The 18444-nt window shown below is 31.4% G+C and overlaps 4 protein-coding genes across 4 annotated transcripts; 2 read left to right on the forward strand and 2 right to left on the reverse strand.

The window, feature by feature from the left end:
- Positions 1-1599: 1599 nt before the first annotated feature.
- On the reverse strand, positions 1600-2390 carry LOAG_16996 (hypothetical protein; the record flags this gene model as incomplete). The annotated part of the gene is made up of 2 exons (XM_020449653.1): positions 1600-1743; positions 2268-2390. 2 exons carry the CDS (start codon positions 2388-2390, stop codon positions 1600-1602), a joined length of 267 nt encoding a protein of 88 aa, XP_020306793.1.
- Positions 2391-5408: 3018 nt separating this feature from the next.
- On the reverse strand, positions 5409-6890 carry LOAG_03060 (hypothetical protein; the record flags this gene model as incomplete). The annotated part of the gene is made up of 3 exons (XM_003138597.1): positions 5409-5520; positions 6109-6243; positions 6814-6890. 3 exons carry the CDS (start codon positions 6888-6890, stop codon positions 5409-5411), a joined length of 324 nt encoding a protein of 107 aa, XP_003138645.1.
- A 3020-nt stretch (positions 6891-9910) lies between these two features.
- On the forward strand, positions 9911-15792 carry LOAG_03061 (hypothetical protein; the record flags this gene model as incomplete). Its single annotated transcript, XM_020446202.1, has 3 exons — positions 9911-10073; positions 11406-11481; positions 15569-15792. The coding sequence occupies exons 1-3, from the start codon at positions 9999-10001 to the stop codon at positions 15790-15792; spliced, it is 375 nt and encodes a 124-aa protein (XP_020303425.1). The 5' UTR covers positions 9911-9998.
- Positions 15793-17641: 1849 nt separating this feature from the next.
- On the forward strand, positions 17642-18005 carry LOAG_16997 (hypothetical protein; the record flags this gene model as incomplete). The annotated part of the gene is made up of 3 exons (XM_020449654.1): positions 17642-17666; positions 17726-17902; positions 17974-18005. The coding sequence occupies 3 exons, from the start codon at positions 17642-17644 to the stop codon at positions 18003-18005; spliced, it is 234 nt and encodes a 77-aa protein (XP_020306794.1).
- Between the last annotated feature and the right edge of the window lie 439 nt (positions 18006-18444).

Here is an 18444-nt window from a genome sequence, read left to right on the forward strand (position 1 = left end):
AAAAAAACTTTCCCTTTGAGGGATTTGATTGGATACTTGTGCAGTAATTTTTTTTCTTCTCTCTTCCATTTTCTTTTCCTCGAAAATTCCTCGGGAATCTTGATTATTGAATCATAATTGTGATCAATCAATTTCTTCTTTTATTCATGACGGTCCTTTCCATCACCATTCGTAAAAATAGACTCGTAATGTCGTATTTTTATGGAAGAGTCCTTTTGTTGCGACATCAACTGGCCTATGCTCACTTGGAATATAAAGATATAAGAAATTCGCTTTTCGAATTTCTTCTACTCGATTTTAAACGAATCTAAGTAATAACTTAGAATGATTTTTTATCCAGTGTAGCACACATTTGAAATCTCACCATAATGTTACTAATGTGTTTTCTAGATCCAACTCCTTTATTACAGATTGGATTGCTCGCATTCCAGTGAGTATCGCTAATTTTTATTTGTGCTGATACGAATTTTGGCAAAAATCAAAAATTTTCGATTCCTTGAATTGCGCATATAATAGTTGAATATGTACAATTGAAGGATCGCTAAAGATGTGAATTTATTTCTTTTTTTTAAAAGAGCTTGTTACGAATCGAAGTAGTTCTGTATCATTCATTGGTCATTCATATAAGAGATTCCCTTATTTCTTTGTCTTTCATTTGTAATTCAGTCTCAAAAATTATGTTTCTTCTATAGGTTTTGAAGAAAGATCTTGAATTGTATCATCGTAGGAATTAGAATTCCAATGGATCATATTGAGATGCTACAAATTGCAAGATTCTTCTTTCAGTTTTTCCCAGTCCCATTCCACGGTAACTGTAAAGTTACCTGGATGGACGATGAAAATTGAGAATTGTTGGGAATCCAAATATTACTATGAATTTTCTCGTTTGGCCTACCTGAGCTCGATCCTATTTAGGTATTTACTTACTGAAATTTTCATCGTTGGAAAGAAATTCTTGAACATTATTCCTGTTTCATTAAGAACAGATTTCATTTCATCATATTTTTGGAATTGTTTTTCCGTTCCCTTTGATAATATAACTTCATCAACATATAGGTTCTTCCTGATTTTTAATGCAGTTTTGCTGTTATGAGTTCCCAAGTGATGATTAAGTGTAGTTGATAATAGAAAAGGAGAAGATATAATTCCGAAAGGAATCCTTCGGAAGGATAGCATTCCATATTTTCTGCAGTCACTTGATCTCGAATATCTTTTAATCAGAGAAATGGGGTACAATTAGTTTCTGAAGGATGCGATTATAGGTGTAGAAATGTCTTTACTCTATTGGTTATTATTATGATCGTCATCATTCGAAAACAGAGTAGTACTCCACTAAATCTGGAAGTGTTACTGATCCACAATATAACAGTCGTTTATACTTTTAATTTTTTCAAGATGTGATGACACACCATAAATAATGCTTCATTTCGTAGTAATTTTCCTTGGGGTTATAATTTCATGATGAGGTAAACAATGGGTGATACTAATCTGATCCATATCGCGTTGTACTTAGATTATATTTGACTGTCTTGAATTATCCCATCAAATGTTCATCCTTCTTTAGTCGTTTGACCAATATTTTTAGAGACCAAAACAAACCTAATTATTACTCAAATTAACCTTTGATTCTTTCCAAGGCGAGCAGATATAAAATCTTTCCATTTGTTTGGTAATACCTCCTTTGATTTGTTCTAATGTTTGTTCATCATCGTGGGTGTTCATCATCATCTTGTTCATCTGTTCCTGAATTCCAACTAATTCTAATTTCCAAAATTGATTCGTGTCAGGAATAGTTACATCAGTCGAATTTGTTAGTATGACATCAACCGATACTGCTTTAGAACTGTGGAATTTATTTGTGTATCCACATCCATGGATTCAAAGCTGTCATAGATCCAACTTTTGTGTTGAGCACTGTGAATCCTGATTCTATTTAGGAGCTCTTTCTAGTCGGATGAGTTTGGAGTGAATTTGAAGTTGAACAATTAGCTCCGATAAGTATATCAAGCTATTTCTAATAAGTTTTTAGACCATCTAATGGGTCTAGATTTTTCATCGATATAAATGGTGGTCGCTTAATTTAACCACTTATAATTTGCTCGTTAATATCGTGTTGGTCCCGTTTTTTATAATTTCCTTTCTAACAGTTCTTATCCTAATTTTCGTTTTGGTTGTAAGACATGATTTCGATGTCTTATTACCAAATAAGTCTTCATATGCCTTTTGATCGATTGTTAAATTCATGAATATAAAGGATAGTTGCGAACCGATATCAAAGTTACTTCTTGAATTCCTGACATGTTTGGATTGGTCATGATTTCTTTGCATAAAAATAAAATTTCCTTACCTCGCTGATTCTGTCGTTCAATTGTTGAATTAGTTACAGCCATTTAATCCACTTCATTGATTGTCTAACAATTTGTACGCTATATAACTGCATCAAGGATAAACAACAATGCGGTATTGCGAAGGCTTCTGCAAAGGAAACATAAATGTTTCTTTTCATCACAATTATTTATCTTAAGTCCTGTTTGAAGACAATTTATGTAAGTATTATTTCCTCTTAAGCGTTCGTTGTTTGAGAATAGGATATGTTTGACGTTCATCCCAATAGTTCATGTTACAAAAAGCACTAGTTCTTATCTACTTTTACGGGTTTTATTTAAATTTGCGGTTAGCTTAAGACCATTTGACTTAGAACCACTTGTTTTGAGTTGTTTTATTGTCGCTCGATCCGAAGTTTCTTCTTTAGTATTCTTGGGATTCGGTTTATTTTCCACTGCTAAGGACTTAACTTCGAGTTATTTATTCATTTTTTTTACTAATTGTCTCAGAAACTATCGGAGCTTAGTGATCAACCATAGTCCCTTTCTTTTTGTTGATATATTTTATCCAATATCCAATCCGGTAATCTACTTCCACTGATTGCTCCCATGCTAGAATGTTCCAGGTTTCCACCTATAGCCTTTAACAGGCGAATTACTTTTTTCAGTGGCTTTGATTGTTGTTTTCTCCTCTCGATCTAGATTGCTTAGATTGTGAAATTGTCAATTTTGATTACGGACAAATATTCATTCATTCAATAGATTCCACACTGGAGTTAAATAGCTCCGGAACTTCCCTCGCTCAACGGTTAATAACATAAATTCTACCATGGCTGAAGGAAGTTTCAACGATCGATAATTAAGCATTGCCGTTTGAACACTGCAGGAATGCATGCCCCCCAGTTCTCTCCCCAACATTTCATTTCTGTTTATCTCTATTCTGCCGCAATGTTGCACTTACGCAATCCCTCATCTTCTCAATTAAGTCTGGAGAAGAAGTAGCAAGCAGATCGGAAGTATCATTCCCTTTCAGTTTAAACCTTCCTACAATTTCACTCTTATTTTGAAAAAAAGTCCATAAACAATACAACATAACTAACCAACATCTGTTTCTTTCACTCTTTCATCTCATTTTTATATTTCCCCTTCTCCTCATTTCTGCTTTCTAAACTTCCTCTCAAATGTATATGATCTATTGCAAATTACTTCAAAACTCTGCAGGGATCATTTCTGACCTCGTTGACTGTTACCCTTCATTTATGAATCTACGAGGATATAGAGGTTAAGTCAGAGGCCTTTAGTCTAATATATAAACTTTGTACTTATTTCTTCGTCTCATAATTTTTTTTTAACTTCTCCTACTTCAAATCTGTGTATAAGAGTGACTGTACAGAACAGACTATTTGTAATTCAGTAAGAGCAGTTTTGACTGAGCGCTTTGCTTCCGTCAATCAGAAGGAAGTAATGAAATGCTAAAAGAGGTAGAATATTGTTGAAGTTTAATGTGGCATGCAATGGAAGTAAATCGATAAGCTATTGATGTCGACGTGGGAAAGAAAGGAAGTGTTGATACATGCCGCAATGTGCCATGCTTACTTGCTTGTCGTATCCTAGCTATAAGGCATTGGTTGCTTTTGAATCTTCACTGGTTTTCTTTTTTAATGGTGGAAGTGCCTTGGATTTTATCATCCCATGCACTGGACCGATAAAAATGGTAGAGTTCCAGGCTGGCATTATGTGCCTTTCTTGTAAAATTGCTGCATGAACCATCGCTGTGCCAAGTTTCTTAATACTTGAAATAATTATCTAAATCATAATCTTCCTTCATCACAATTGCTTTTATTTGATTACCTCATTAATCTGATTATTTGACCATTGTGTTCCTTCCTTATATAACAACTTCCTGCTACTAATATGAAAAATGGAATTGGATTAAGAATTATTTAAAATTCATAATGAATGAGATGGACGAACATGGTGTGGGACGTAGGAACTTAATGGATCGAAAAGCCATAGTGACTAGAAAGTATTGATATCATGTTCTCAAGTCCATTTTGGTGATATTGGATACTGACAATTTAAACAGAGAAACTGCATTTCCTTGCTTTTTTTTCATATCTTTACAGGTAAGAATATTTCTAGGTGATACGAAGTGTTCTCAGTAATACTACAGAAAATACAAGTAGCGGCTATAGTATGATTTCAAATCAAACTGAGATAGTTTCGAAAGTGATCTGTTAGCCGCTATTTGAGATATTAAAAATAAAACCGAAAAAGTATGGGAAGAAAATCTCTCCACTGTAGATATACAATGATATAAAAGGGAATACTAACAAGTGGTAACTCGTCAAAAAAAAAAACAATATTTGTTGTATTTGTAAATAACGGAGTGGAACGATCTGTGGTCAGAAAACATTACATTCGTGTATTATTCAGTCTGGAATATCTCAAATTTGGGACAACTAAATTTTCAATGCAGTAATCAGATCGTTTATGAATGCATGTCTTAATTAGGGTTATAGAAAGATGTAGAGTGCTGGAAGGAAAATCCCAGATTTGCACTCGTCTAAAAGTAAGAAGATCCCAAATCATTGAAATTAAGTTTAGCTTATAACAACATCGCCAACATCAATGAATCGAATACCAGTCGATTGATCAAATTAACCGAAACGATGTTTGATTGTCCACTTCTCAAAAGCAGTGGAGTTATTTGTTAATATACGTACCTCCTGCGCACATATGATATGTTTATAAATTCCCATTCAGTTTTATATAATTGACATTCTGCACGCTTATTTTATTAGTCCAGATTTTTGAATCTGTCTGTAGATACATTTCCAAATGGCTATACTAGATATTTATGAAGCTAAGTTAATGAAGAGACAACAAACAGTACCAAAATAAAAAATTTAAGAGAGAAATTCCAAGAACTCATTTTAGTTTTAGAACAGAAATAACACGGAATAGCTTTTTATCGAACAAAAAATATTACGAACTACGTAGGAGAAAGTATAACGTTTAATAGTAGGATTAAATCAAATTAGATTCTTTGCATCACATAACATTCGTCTTAACAAAGATTTCTTAAATACACACATTCATCCGAGCGGGTTTGTATGAAACTCCATCATCAGTTTCAATTGTCCGACCAATCAAAATACGAATAAGCAGGACACGATTCACGACAGGCATTTCACTGTGTTGAATAGACTACAAGCTTCAGATCCAACTCTAATTAGTGCTTTATCGTTTGCTAAAACTTTCCGAAAACTCAGTTATGCTTCAACTTTCTATATGATGAATTTTCCAATTTGAAAAGTTAGAGTATTATGATTTTTGAAAATGCATAAATTATTAAGCCGAAATCTTTAAATACTACTTTTGAACTCGACTAAATTTACATACTGATTAGATACAGTTGTTTCATATGATTCTCAATGCTATTACTTTTGGCATCAAATCGAAAGTAAGAAAACTGATAGCCATCAAATATATATTAAATATGTCATTCTATGTATAATTTGCTTCCATAACATCATCATACGAAAGAAGTGCATATCAATTTATCACGAAAAAATGTGGAAACTTTTAATTTTTTCAAGTGCATAAATTTTGACAAACGTTTTCAATCCTTATTTCTTCTTCGAGTTTCTAGAAACGAATAAATTTTATCTACAGTTGCTACTTGGACGTCATTTTACGCTTTGGATTTTTGTTTCCAATTATATCATCCTAAGAACTTCTTTAGCTTACTGTTTAGATTCAATATAATCTTCAAACAAACCTGGCTGTTTTTGTACATTCCCATTTTCTCAACAATACCAAACCCTCATGTTTATGCTCACATCTATCATCTGTATAAAAGAAACCATTACAAATAAATTGAAAAAATAACCACTGAAGCAAAGATTGATTACAACTGGAAAATTAATGAACATAGAGTAATTAGCTCTTAAAAGAACTCAACTTTTCAACTGGCAAAAATAGCCTTACTTATTTCTCAGTTTCTTTGTTACAATTCTTCTTCCTTCGCATTATTAAAAATAATGTGGAATTTTGTCCAATGAAAACTTTTTGGATTTCATACAGTTCAAATTAAATGTTGGCGCATTTGGTGAAGGACCAAACTGGTTTTAATGGAAGCTAATAAATGGGTGCAAGACGAAAAGCTGATGATAAATTGCTGCTTCATCGATTCGAAACGGAATCTTGGGAAGCAAACATCCTATCTAGTTTTAACAATGAATTAACAAATAACCTTATATCAACTTTACATTCGCATTTACAGGATACTGCGTTTCAATCATAATTTCTTGAAAACTTTAATATCGACTTTCTTTTTTTATATGTTAAATTATACTACTTCTAAAATTTTACAAATGACAAGTTTTATTTTTCTATGTTTGCTTTCAGAATTAAGAATTGATATTATTGATTACTCAACGCTTTTATTGCTTTCTGTCTTTCTTTCGTACTTCTTCATCCTCACTTAAAAATAAGAAGCAGTGCGGTAATGTCGTTAATTCCTAGATTCCGCCAACGATTGAAATCTAAGCCGTTTTCCATTATTGTTTTCTATTATTGTTTTCACTATGACGTAACTTGCAGTATAGTTAGATAAGATTTAGTAAAATTCTAAAATAACAAAGTATTTTCCAGTAAACTGGGTGGCAAATTTATTCATAGGTATAAATTCAGTTCTAAAGTTGAATGGTTCACTGTGATGCTGGGCCTATCATATTTCAATGCATAGTTTTACTTCCTCACTTATACCTAAACTGCAATCATCAATAGATTTGTTTATAGAAGAAAATTCATCGCAATGAATTCCATTAATTAGATAGATTTCGGTTTTAATCCACTCTATAAGCCTCACTAATGCAGGCAATTCAATTAGATGTAATAGTCTAAAATTGACACCAAATTCGAAATATCTTCAGTGTTTGAGGAATTATTTGCAAACTTATATGTTTGCAAATAATTGTCTTACACAGAATATTAAAGACATTTCAGAATGTTTATATTGCTAGCAGTTTATATTTGAAAATAAGGCAAAATTCATGAAAGAAAAAAAAATATCCACGCTTATTGAGATGAGTACAAATTACTTGCAATACTTCATTTCCTATTTGACTTTTTTTCCCATTTTTGTTGTTTTAAGCTTCAGTAGCGATTTTTGTGCTTCAAAATTTAAAAATTTCATCTCTTTCATATAATTTTATTTATTCATGCGTTGGATATTCACTGAAATTAACCATTAATTTAATGGATAGGTCGGTGTTTTTCAGGAGCAGGATACCTCATGTCATCCTCAAATCGGTATCCATCCGATAATAAAAGTTCAAATATGACTACTAAGAAATAAAAGTGAAGAAAAAAAATATTACAAAATGTCATTGTCGGTAAAATAACAATCAATTCATCTAGCCAAAACATTATTTGTTATGAAAAGCATGGGATTAGCAATGTCTGAATGACTGAATGTGGATGATGTCTGAATGATTTCATTTCTTAGTGTAAATCATTTTTTTTTAAAATAAAATTCAGAAGAAAATTCACCTTTCGTAAAATTTAATTGCATAGGTTGTTCTGCTTCGAAAAATTCAAGGATTAATCCACCTTGGAAATGTTATAGAATTCCTGAAAAAGTAATAATGCCTAAGTCGAAGAGAGAGAGAGAGAATTGTAATTCCGTGGCCCTTTTAAAATTATAGAGAAATGCGTAACAATCAAATATGATATATTGATATGCAATTGTTTACCTGTGTACGCGTTGGAAAAATTACGGCAAATAACCGAAATCACTTTTAGATTGTTCTGTTTCCGAAATTTATTTTGCTTTCTTTAAGGCAATTTTGAGTAACTACACTTCTGTCTAGGCTCCTTTATCAACCGATTTGGGGCTATGCTTTGTACAACCTTTATCTTTTTTCATTTATCATTGGAATATTTACGTACTTTGACCTTTCCTTTTTGTCCTCAATAAAAAAATGTACCACTTATTCTTGCCCCGCTCTCTTTTGAACTTAATCTCGCTTGTCAAAGTAACATGGACACATTGAAAATGATCCTATTTCATAAAGCTAATTTGTAGTATAGGCAAATTTTAGTGGAGCCTGATCTATCAGTTAGCTCTAAGATATGATTATCACTGATAAGAAGTAAGGTAGAACTATCAATGGAGCCAACTGATGGCCTTACTTTACTTGCAACTAACTGATTGTCCTACTTTACTTAAAGCTAATTGATAGTCCTATTTTTTGTCATAAAAAGAGCAACACGAATGATAGTTTACCGCAACGTAAAGCGATACTTTTTTGTACTCAATTAAAGCAATAAATATGGTCCCCTTTCTGCCTTATTTCACGGTAATTTTGAAGCTGATGAAGTTGTGAATTAAACTTTAGTAATTTAAAGTAGTAGTTTGAAAAATTTCTAAATTTTGTGCAAGTATAAGAGAAGTAATGCTCATTCAGACGTAAATTTCAAAATCCTCTTAAATATCCCGTCTTAATCAAAATGAAAACCATGACAATCATTTGTAAGGAAGAAAATTTTTTTATTCATGTAACATAAAGGATTTAATGAAATCTTGAAAAGCATTTCTAGCATTATACTTACTAGGCAAAAAGCTGTCAAAATGCTGGAAGAAACGGTATCGGTTGACGAGAGGTTGATCGAATATGACAGATGAGGCAAAACTTCGTAGACTAATGTTATTTGCTGCTTGTATATAATTCACTTTTCATCAGACAAAACATTCGAATCTATAATTGATTCGTTTTTATTTGTTAAGATTAAAAAAAAGTGGTTGGACTGGAAACATTTCAAAATGACAATTTCTTTTGTCATTTGTTGAGTTGTTTTGTTTGTTGAAGATCTAAAATATCTGATGTTGAGTTTTCAACAACTTGTGTAGTTATGGAATAAGCTTCGATCGATCATTGTTCTGCCTTGGTCATTGTTCGGTCACCGTTTGTTTTCAAACCTCTTGTCTCCTTTGCAAAATTTCTTGAATCAGCCCGCATTGCATGTTAGCAACTGCTGAGTTAATTATTTACATTCATTCCACTGATTTGCGATCCATTTTAGCTTTTTTATTTTATTAAAGAAATTTATTGAATTTCTTTTCAGTGTAAATCACTCCCTTAGTTGAAAATAAATGTTTTAGAAAAGAAACAAAAGTATAAGCTATTGAAAAAAGGAAAATACATGAGAAATGATACATTATGAAGAGAATATATCTTAACACGAAAAGGTAAGTTTAAAAGTTCAGTTACCCTGCATCGAACCGAATAACTTTTAAAATAGTGTTCGTTCCATGAAAGCAATCAATCCGAATTATGGCTATTGTCTAAAAGTTCCAATCAGTAACTCCAGCTATAACCTATTTCCAAAATACCTCATTTATTTTACATTGACCTCCAGTACACGTTTTTTACGTGCTGCAATGTGATTTGTTTTGTACTTACTTTCATTCTCCAGAAATAGTTCGGTTTTATTTAATCATTAGATTGCTTGCAGCACCAAAAATATTCGTAAAGAAGTATCCAATTTCAAAAAAAAGTTAAACAATTAAAATTATCGTTGCAGATTATTGGCACAATATATTAAGAACTATTTATGAAAAACTACATCAAAATGTCAAAGGAAACGCAACAGTAAGAAATAGCAATGGATGACAATGAAGCGGACATGCAGTTGAACGAATTGCAGTTTGTCTGGGAGGAAATGACACCTGAACTTCAGGTAAAATAAAATTTTTGATGTGCTAAATGACTGAGAGGTTGTTAGAAATTGATAAAATGTGAATTGAAATAAACAGAGATTCTCATTGGTTGCTTTTTTCTATTAAAATTTCTTGAATTTTTTAAAAATTTCTTTGTCCTGACTAATGAAGAGAAAGAGATCGAAAGCCAGTAAAACCAAAATATCATGGACAAGTGGCATTACATTTCGGTAACTCGTGGCAGGCACGGAAGGTAAGTCACAAGTTGGATCTGTTGCGCTTAAGGCTCACCTAACGTGCTAGCCTGCTAGTACGAAGTATAATTCACTTCAAAATCCCTTACAAACAAGCATCCATCATTGGCCGTGGTAAGATGAATCAAAAGATGTTGTATTTACTTTGCAATTCAAAAACTTTGAGGAATAAGCATAAATAACAAAACACTTCTCCACGATTCATCGGCTAATTTCAAAATGAATAGAATGGATGGAAATCAATAAGTAGGAGTTTTTGATAGAATGAAAAGTTTTTTTTCTCCCATAGTTTTTGGCCAGATACTAAAACCAGTTCTCTAGTCATTTTTTGACCACCAACCTAATTTCGAAATTAATTCTGTTGTAAGTAATATTCGCTTAGCTGATATGCCATAAATACTCTTCAACATATTGATTAAATAAAATACCATTATGTTTCAGTATTTCCATCAGTATTTCTCATTAAAAAATATGTGACAATATTTCATGCATAAATGAATTATTCTTGTTTAAAACATAGTATGGTTTTTCATGTTTGATAAAAATAGTAGAATTTTGCAATAAAATTCCAGAAATTATTTTCTAGAAATTTTAAAGGAAAAGAGAGATTACTGGAATGAAAACAATCTTGTGAGCCGTCATTAAAGACAAATTATAACATCCTTGAACGATTAATTCAGTTATTTTATCGTTGACGTTCATTCTTTTATACTATTGCGACTTTTACTACTTTTAAAATGAAAAAATAAATCTTCAAAGGGTCTTCAGAAAGGGCTGTATACTTTGAACCATATTTGACCAAATATACCAATTTCTTTCTCGGTCATCCATTTTCTATCGTTAGTGAACTTCGGTGCTGGGTTGAAAATTTTTAATTTTTTTAGCATATTACTCTTGTCGAGAGACATTACGACAAATTTTTGAAATGTGAAAAAACAAATCAAGGAGGACAGTTTTTTAAGCTTTTAAATGGGGGTTTTTAAAAAAATTTTGTAGATGGAGATGTAAATCTTGTCTCCTAAAATATCAAAATATGAATAAAGTTCTAACAAATTATATTTTACTGCATTGATTTTGTTTAAGATATTCTTCTTTCAGAACTCTGAGGAGGATCAATCAACCAACACAGTATTTCCGATTTATCAACAGCAGTCCGTCCAGAATGTATATTCAGGTTTTATTTTCAATTTTAACCTGGGCTAAAAAAAAGCACAAATCTAATTTCATATTTCATCCTATCATTCTACTAGTATCCTGTACCATTTCATTTTAACACTCGTCTCTCCGCAGAGGTGAAATGAAATGGTACGATTCTTGTTATCTTTTTTGAAGAATTTAAAAGCGTAATCAAATATTCAAGAGTCTTTCGACTGACTACCCATCATTGAATGCATCAAGTCATTTTTAACAAAGTTTCATTCAGAACTTCTTCATACGACTTTTTTAAAAGTAACGAGAACTTTTGTCGTCTTCGTATTACGGAGCTTCCATCATTTTTCCCTTTGATGATTTCTTTTTTCAACTTGTAACAATGTGCTTATGTGAATATATTTTTAAATCTCATGCATAGTTTTTATTTTGACTTCAGTAATTCATTCCGCCGATAAAGTTGTCTTGAAGCTGACTTTCAGCAATACATTAGTTTTTTTGAATAAATCTTAACTTTTAAATTAAAATCAGCTTTTTATAATAACTTTTGAAATAATGCATAAATTGAATTAGTTTTTGTACTTTAATCTTTTCAAGTATTAATAACCAATGTTTTGATTCGAAAAATAAGAAAAAGATACTAATGAAAACAATTTTGCGCATTCTCCGCCCTTCCACTGTAAGTAATGAATAGACAACATCTGTTCAAATCAATGATTAATTATTTGTAACAATTCAATCGCTCAGTCACCCTATTTACCTCACATCATTCCTCTAACAGATATAATTTTTATAATTACATTCAAATTTTTACTCATCTTACTCAGCACTAAGGTCCTGCGAACTTTTTGCGACTTAATTTGACTTATTCAGAACGCAATCGTAGAATTTAGTTGCGAAGTCCAATATCTCACAATGCCATTCGTGGTCGTGTTAGATAGATAATCACAAATCCCTCTATAGCATTAATGAAATAATAAATTTTTTCTTCAATCAACGATTGCTCATCAACGATTCTTCAAGTTCGTCACAAAAAGAAGTAAGGAAGTAAAAGAAATGTGTCAAAACTTCCGAAAGACCCATATTGTGATTTTTTATAATATTGTATGACAGACCTGTCCAATTACTTATTTGACAAGTCACTATTTGTGTGCTTATCCAGTGGAATGCAAAAAATTTACACATCCTTTCCTTTTACATATATAAGAAATTTACAAATTTACATATGTATAAAAAAATTTACATATTTTTTCTTTTTTTGGGAGGGTAATTATCTTAACAATTTACATCTCAATATGAATATCACTGTACATTATATTGTTTCTGATTACTATGAAAAAATGTTTTTGAATCATACCTGATGGATAATATTCATAATGAAAAGCCATTTCTGAAGTACAAATAAATTCATGATTAAAAAAAATTACCAGTCATGAATTTTTTTTTAAATATCTAAAAAAGAACTGTAGACTGTAAACTTTTGAGATTTCAACTGATTTGGCCAAGCCTTCGGTCTCATCATTAAGTGAATCATACAGAAAAAGCGGACCACATGTAATCAATGCTAAAAGTATTTAGTGCACAAACCTGCCCAGTATCCTTATAAAATCATAATTCAAGAGGGCACCATTTTCCGGATATTGCCATCCTGTTAGATATTCTGATTGCCATGCTGTAGATCTTCAATGAGAGAAGCAAAAAAAAGCCCTAAAAAAGGAACATATTTTTCCTAGAATCTCCGTAACTCGGAATTCATCAATTTCTTAACTTCATCTGGGGAATACCATTTGGACACGCATTAAGGACACCCTGGTAACGTCAGACACCCTGGATAAGGTTTCTTAAAGGTTTTAATAGTCATAAAAAGAAATACGAAAATTTCTCGAGTGGACTGGGATTAAAAATCTGTTGCGAGTGGAATAACCAAATCCAAATAAAGTAAGATTATTTTTAACCATGCTTTTAAGGTTGTTAATCAGAAAGATTGTTGACATTGTCATACCTATTCCGTTCATTTCTTTCTAGTTAATTGCTGTTATAAAGCAAGCGATGATTTGTATCTCGAACTATTGTAAATAGAAGACAAAAAGAAACTAAACTGCTTAATTTTGAATAATGGCAAATATAAGAAAACAAAACTGAAAACCAAGTGTGCTTGCAATCTGGAAAGCAAAAAAGAAACTTATCGCATTTCTCGTTGTGTCTAATCAGATTGTAATAAATATTTGTGTATATGAAGACTGAGAAACTTCAGTCTTTTAATCTCGCCGCAAGTGGTTCATGTTCTCATTGACAATCTTTTCGTTTTGATCATTCCAATGAAGTCCAGCTCATCCAGCTGAAATAGATTGTCGCCAAATTTTCATTTGAAATCGTGCCATACGAACAAATTATTTAAAAACACTCAAAATATCAAAATTTTCAGTATTTTTCCAAAAAATTGTTCAATTTCAGTAAAGCTTGCAATACCAGCTCTCTCATAATAGATGGACAATGAACAGTTCTTTCTATACTTTTATTTCTCATCAAAATTTAATCTTCCTGAATAAAAAAAAAGAGTTTAGATTGAGAAACAGACAGCACCTTATATTTCATTAGTTTTCATAATTACATTCTTTCCAATCTATTTTCGTTTACCACAAATGGTTCTAATTTGTTAAATCATAATCAGTTCTGTCTATAAGAGCAAAGCTTCACATCAAAGTTTGTTATTTGTCAGTTTTGTTAGCAAATAAATTTAGGAAAAAATTATAATTGAATTGGAAATACATCAAATTCAGTAATTCTAAAAAATTACTTCTTTCTGATAAATGATCAGGTAGGGTTCCAAGTGACATTTATTTTGCTTCTTCTAATAGCATAATGTGATGTTGTTTTCGTTCACATCCTTTTAAAATGGAAAAAAATATTTTTAACAAATGCACTTCATTTTGTCAGCAAGCATCTTGATGCCTATTCATTTGCAATGCGACTAAAATGTCCCTGACCTTTTTAACTGAATGTTCATTTTATAAAAGCACGTCGAAGATCCTTGATAACATTCTTTGATGAATCCTTGAGAAAATCTATGCCTCTTGGAGATACTAATAAAATTTCTTCTTTACCGCTTAGTGCTGAGGAATTCTATTTCAAAATCTTTCAGCATCACAAGCCATTTGGTGCTAGAGTCGGAAGCAGAGACATAGATTTGACACCTAGATCAATATTTTGAACCAAGTTTGACAAATAAATCTTCCGTCTTTCCACAAATAATAGTATTTTTTGGCATGGAATTCAATATATCAATTCACTTGAAACAATAAACAGAACAGAATCGCCTACAATAATTTGAGATTTTCAGTCATTTTATGCGATGGATTTCCATGTGAAATATTTATTTCATACGGAAATAATAATGTGAAATCAATTATACTTGTTAGAACTTTTCCGCTTACGCATTTGCAAAACCTTTTTAACACCACCAAATATCAGCAACAATTCATCTTCCTTCTCCTTTTTATCAAATATTGTGCTTTTATTAAGCATCTTATTCTTTAAAAAAATAATTACAGAGAGAATACTCTCGATTTATCCGGCATCTTCCCAGAGATTTTCGGGAAAAAATTTAGGCTGCAAATTTATTTTGGAATTATAAGATGAATAAAACTCAGTAAATCATGCTGAGGCAAATCATCAGTGATATCATTATAGTTAATGAGCTTTAATTCCTTTCGGAGTGATATTTTTTTGTTGAATGAAACAGCTAAAGAAATGAAACTCCTGCAAGTGAAGTCTAGACAAACTTGCTGCATGCATGCTTCATGAAATTTGCAAATCTGAAAAAGCTATAAACTCGGTCAACTCGGTCACTTTCTATTGCAAAATTGTACGATAGCCAAGAACATCGTTTCAACTGCAATTTCGGATAAACCAAAACTTTCCTTACTTCTTTTAATTCAAGAAAATCACAAATATACTTTCAAAAATGTGCCTTCCGAAATGCCATGTTTCAAATCTTGCTTCGCAGCAAGATGATAAGCATGAAATTGCAATTGTTAATTTGTCAAATTCGTTAAATATCTCATATGTGCACTTGGTGATTTCGAACATATAGCTTATAAATAAATTTGCAGAACAGAATCAGACTCATGCTGAGGAATTAGCTGACAGCGGCACTTTGCTATCATCCCCAAGCAATGGGATTTATCTGTCTCCAGATAATGATTTTCGACGTGATAGTGTTCAGAGTATGAGCGACATTGATGATAATGTGATGCGTACAAAGCGGAATATCAAACGTAATGGTACACTCCCAAACTTATCAAAAGGTTCACATTTCTATTTTACGCTTCCCTAGTATAGTTATTGTTTTTGATTTATTAATCAATTCTTAAATCAACACCCGCCATTAAATAAGTGGTATCTTTTGTTATTACTCCGGAAATGATTCACAATTTGTATGTGAAAAAAAGAAATTAATTGACCGGAACTGATGCAGGCGAAAATTCGAAAATAAACTCTGAGTTGACGATTAACCCTAGAATCAAATAATTTATTTAGCCACTTTGTTATTGGGCATTTCTTCTCAAATTATCGTTTTAGAGATATAAACTTTTGAGTTCCAAATTTAAAGATTTTTAAAACTGTTATGAGGATTTTCAATGATCAAGCAAAGTAGTGTAAGATAGTTAATTAATTAAATAAGAAGATATTTTTGGAAGCCTGCAAGAAAATCTAGTAACAGTGAACTTCGTCAACTTTGCAACATTTATTCTTTATTCCAATCTACTCCCTTAAATTATTTAATTGAGTACTGCTGTGAAATATGACATATCCTTTTAGTTTCTGAGTTTCATTGTCTGAGAACTATGTGTTTTCGTCGTAATTTCAGCATATAAATCTGTAGAAATGCCATATTAATCATTGTGTTGCGTTAGTGAATGAAAACGAAATTATTATTTAAAATAATAAAACGGTTTTTGGATTTTAATGAAAAAAGGGAGACATTGAAAGTTTCGAAAATATTAAAATATGGTTAGATATTACTTATAGAAACAATTTTGATAAAGAAGACAAGATTATCCAGACTATCTAGTTAAAAGACAAGACTATCTATCTAGCTAGTAATCCATGTAAACACGAAATCACTGTAATTAAATTTTTTAATTGAAAATTGTAGAATCTTTTGAAATGTGCTGCATCTGTCATTCAAGCCTATTGCAATGACATGTATGAGAAGTTAAACACATGTTCTCGCGTGTAAAAAAATAAAAATAGTGAATTTCATAAAAGAAACATTCCATTGAAAACACTAACAAAATGTCGATAAGAATTGATATGTAGCTGGATTAGAAAAATGTTTGTTACAACTTTTCAAATAGATAAATTAAACTTGAAGAGAAGATCAATCGATCTGTCTCATATCTACCCGAATTGTCAATAACATAGTTTAACTTGCTATAATTTCTTGTGAACGAAATATTTCAAATTTTTTTAAACCGTTAAATTTCAACATTTAAAAAATTCAAAAAATTTCATATCCAATGAATAAGAACTGCTCTGCTCCTATTCCATCTCTTATCTTCCACTCGTATGCCTTAACCACTTTTTTTTGATAACACCATTATCTCATTTCCCATATCACTTTTCGATCTCTTTAGATTTTTTCCAAAAATAATCACCATATCCTTATTTTTTGTTCGGAAATAAATATTCAATTTCATCCCGAAAGGAACGAAGAAGATTTTCATCCCGAATCTTTGAGTAACATTTTCTAACATCTGTATATTTCAAGACTTCGTGTATTGGATAATTAATGTTTTAGGAAGTAGCTAACATCATCTTCTGGAACCATTATTTTTCATCTATTTTGAACTGAATGAGAAGCTTGAACCAAGGATTTAATCTTTGGTTATATTTCCTTATACTGAATTTACCACCGGATTATCTGAATGTAGGGGTTTTTAGAAACTCTTAACGATATTAAAAAGAATATAGTACTGCAGGACTTTTCACAGTTATAAAGTAATACTACCGATAATGATTACATAAGGGAAGCCGAGAATGAAGGGATTCATTATGATAATTAAGACTGACACTTATAGTTTAGTTTTTTCCATTTCCTTGTTTCTCCTTATAAATTCACTAAATATGCCTCATTTAATAGCAAATTTACTCTATTTTCTGGTAGAAAGTTTAACAAAAGTATGGTTGATTTAGGCAAGTTAGCAAGTACATATTGATGTTACTGTGTCAATAATAAAGTATCTTTCACCATTTCACACTTTCAGGTACTTCACCGCCTGCACGTCATCAGCTCTTTTTGCACAATTATCTGCAGGTACCACAATCTCATACATTACAATCACCTCGATCCAATTCCTCAGTTGCCAGTATGCAGTCGGATTTAGAGTCGTGTTTGGGTGATACACAATTTCCAAACGATCTTATTGATGGAAAAGTTATCGGTTTGCATTTACTTTTTTCTGCCATTTTTCATTAGTTACTAATGCAAAATTCATCACTTTATCCGTTGCAGCTTTCACTTCCACAAGTCGTACTTCATCTTAGGGAATTTGCGAGTTTGATGTTATACACTAGGATGTGCAATTAATTTTTCTCGGGGATACATTATGAGGAGCGGACTAATATACTTAACTCAGTTCTAATCAATACCTATCCATATAATGTACTATCCCTTCATAAAAAGCAATAAATGAAGCATTGTAATGGATTAATGAAATGATGAAGTTGTGATGAAAGATTAACGGATTTTAACATTGAAAAGTTTTGATTTAAGGTTAGCCTGGCATGTCTATTTATGGTATGACAAAAGGTAAGTAGATAAAAAGTTAGGAAATGACTACCTAAGAGCATTATTGATTAAGATTTGGGAAAAATACAAAGATAGATTATATTCAAAAAAAATCAAATTGGATATATCCATCTGAAACATTTTATATAAAACAACTGGGAAAAGAAACATGGCCAATATATGGTCAGATACTAA

The sequence above is a fragment of the Loa loa genome (genome assembly GCF_000183805.2).
Source record: "Loa loa unplaced genomic scaffold supercont3.33, whole genome shotgun sequence".
NCBI lineage: Eukaryota > Metazoa > Nematoda > Chromadorea > Rhabditida > Onchocercidae > Loa > Loa loa.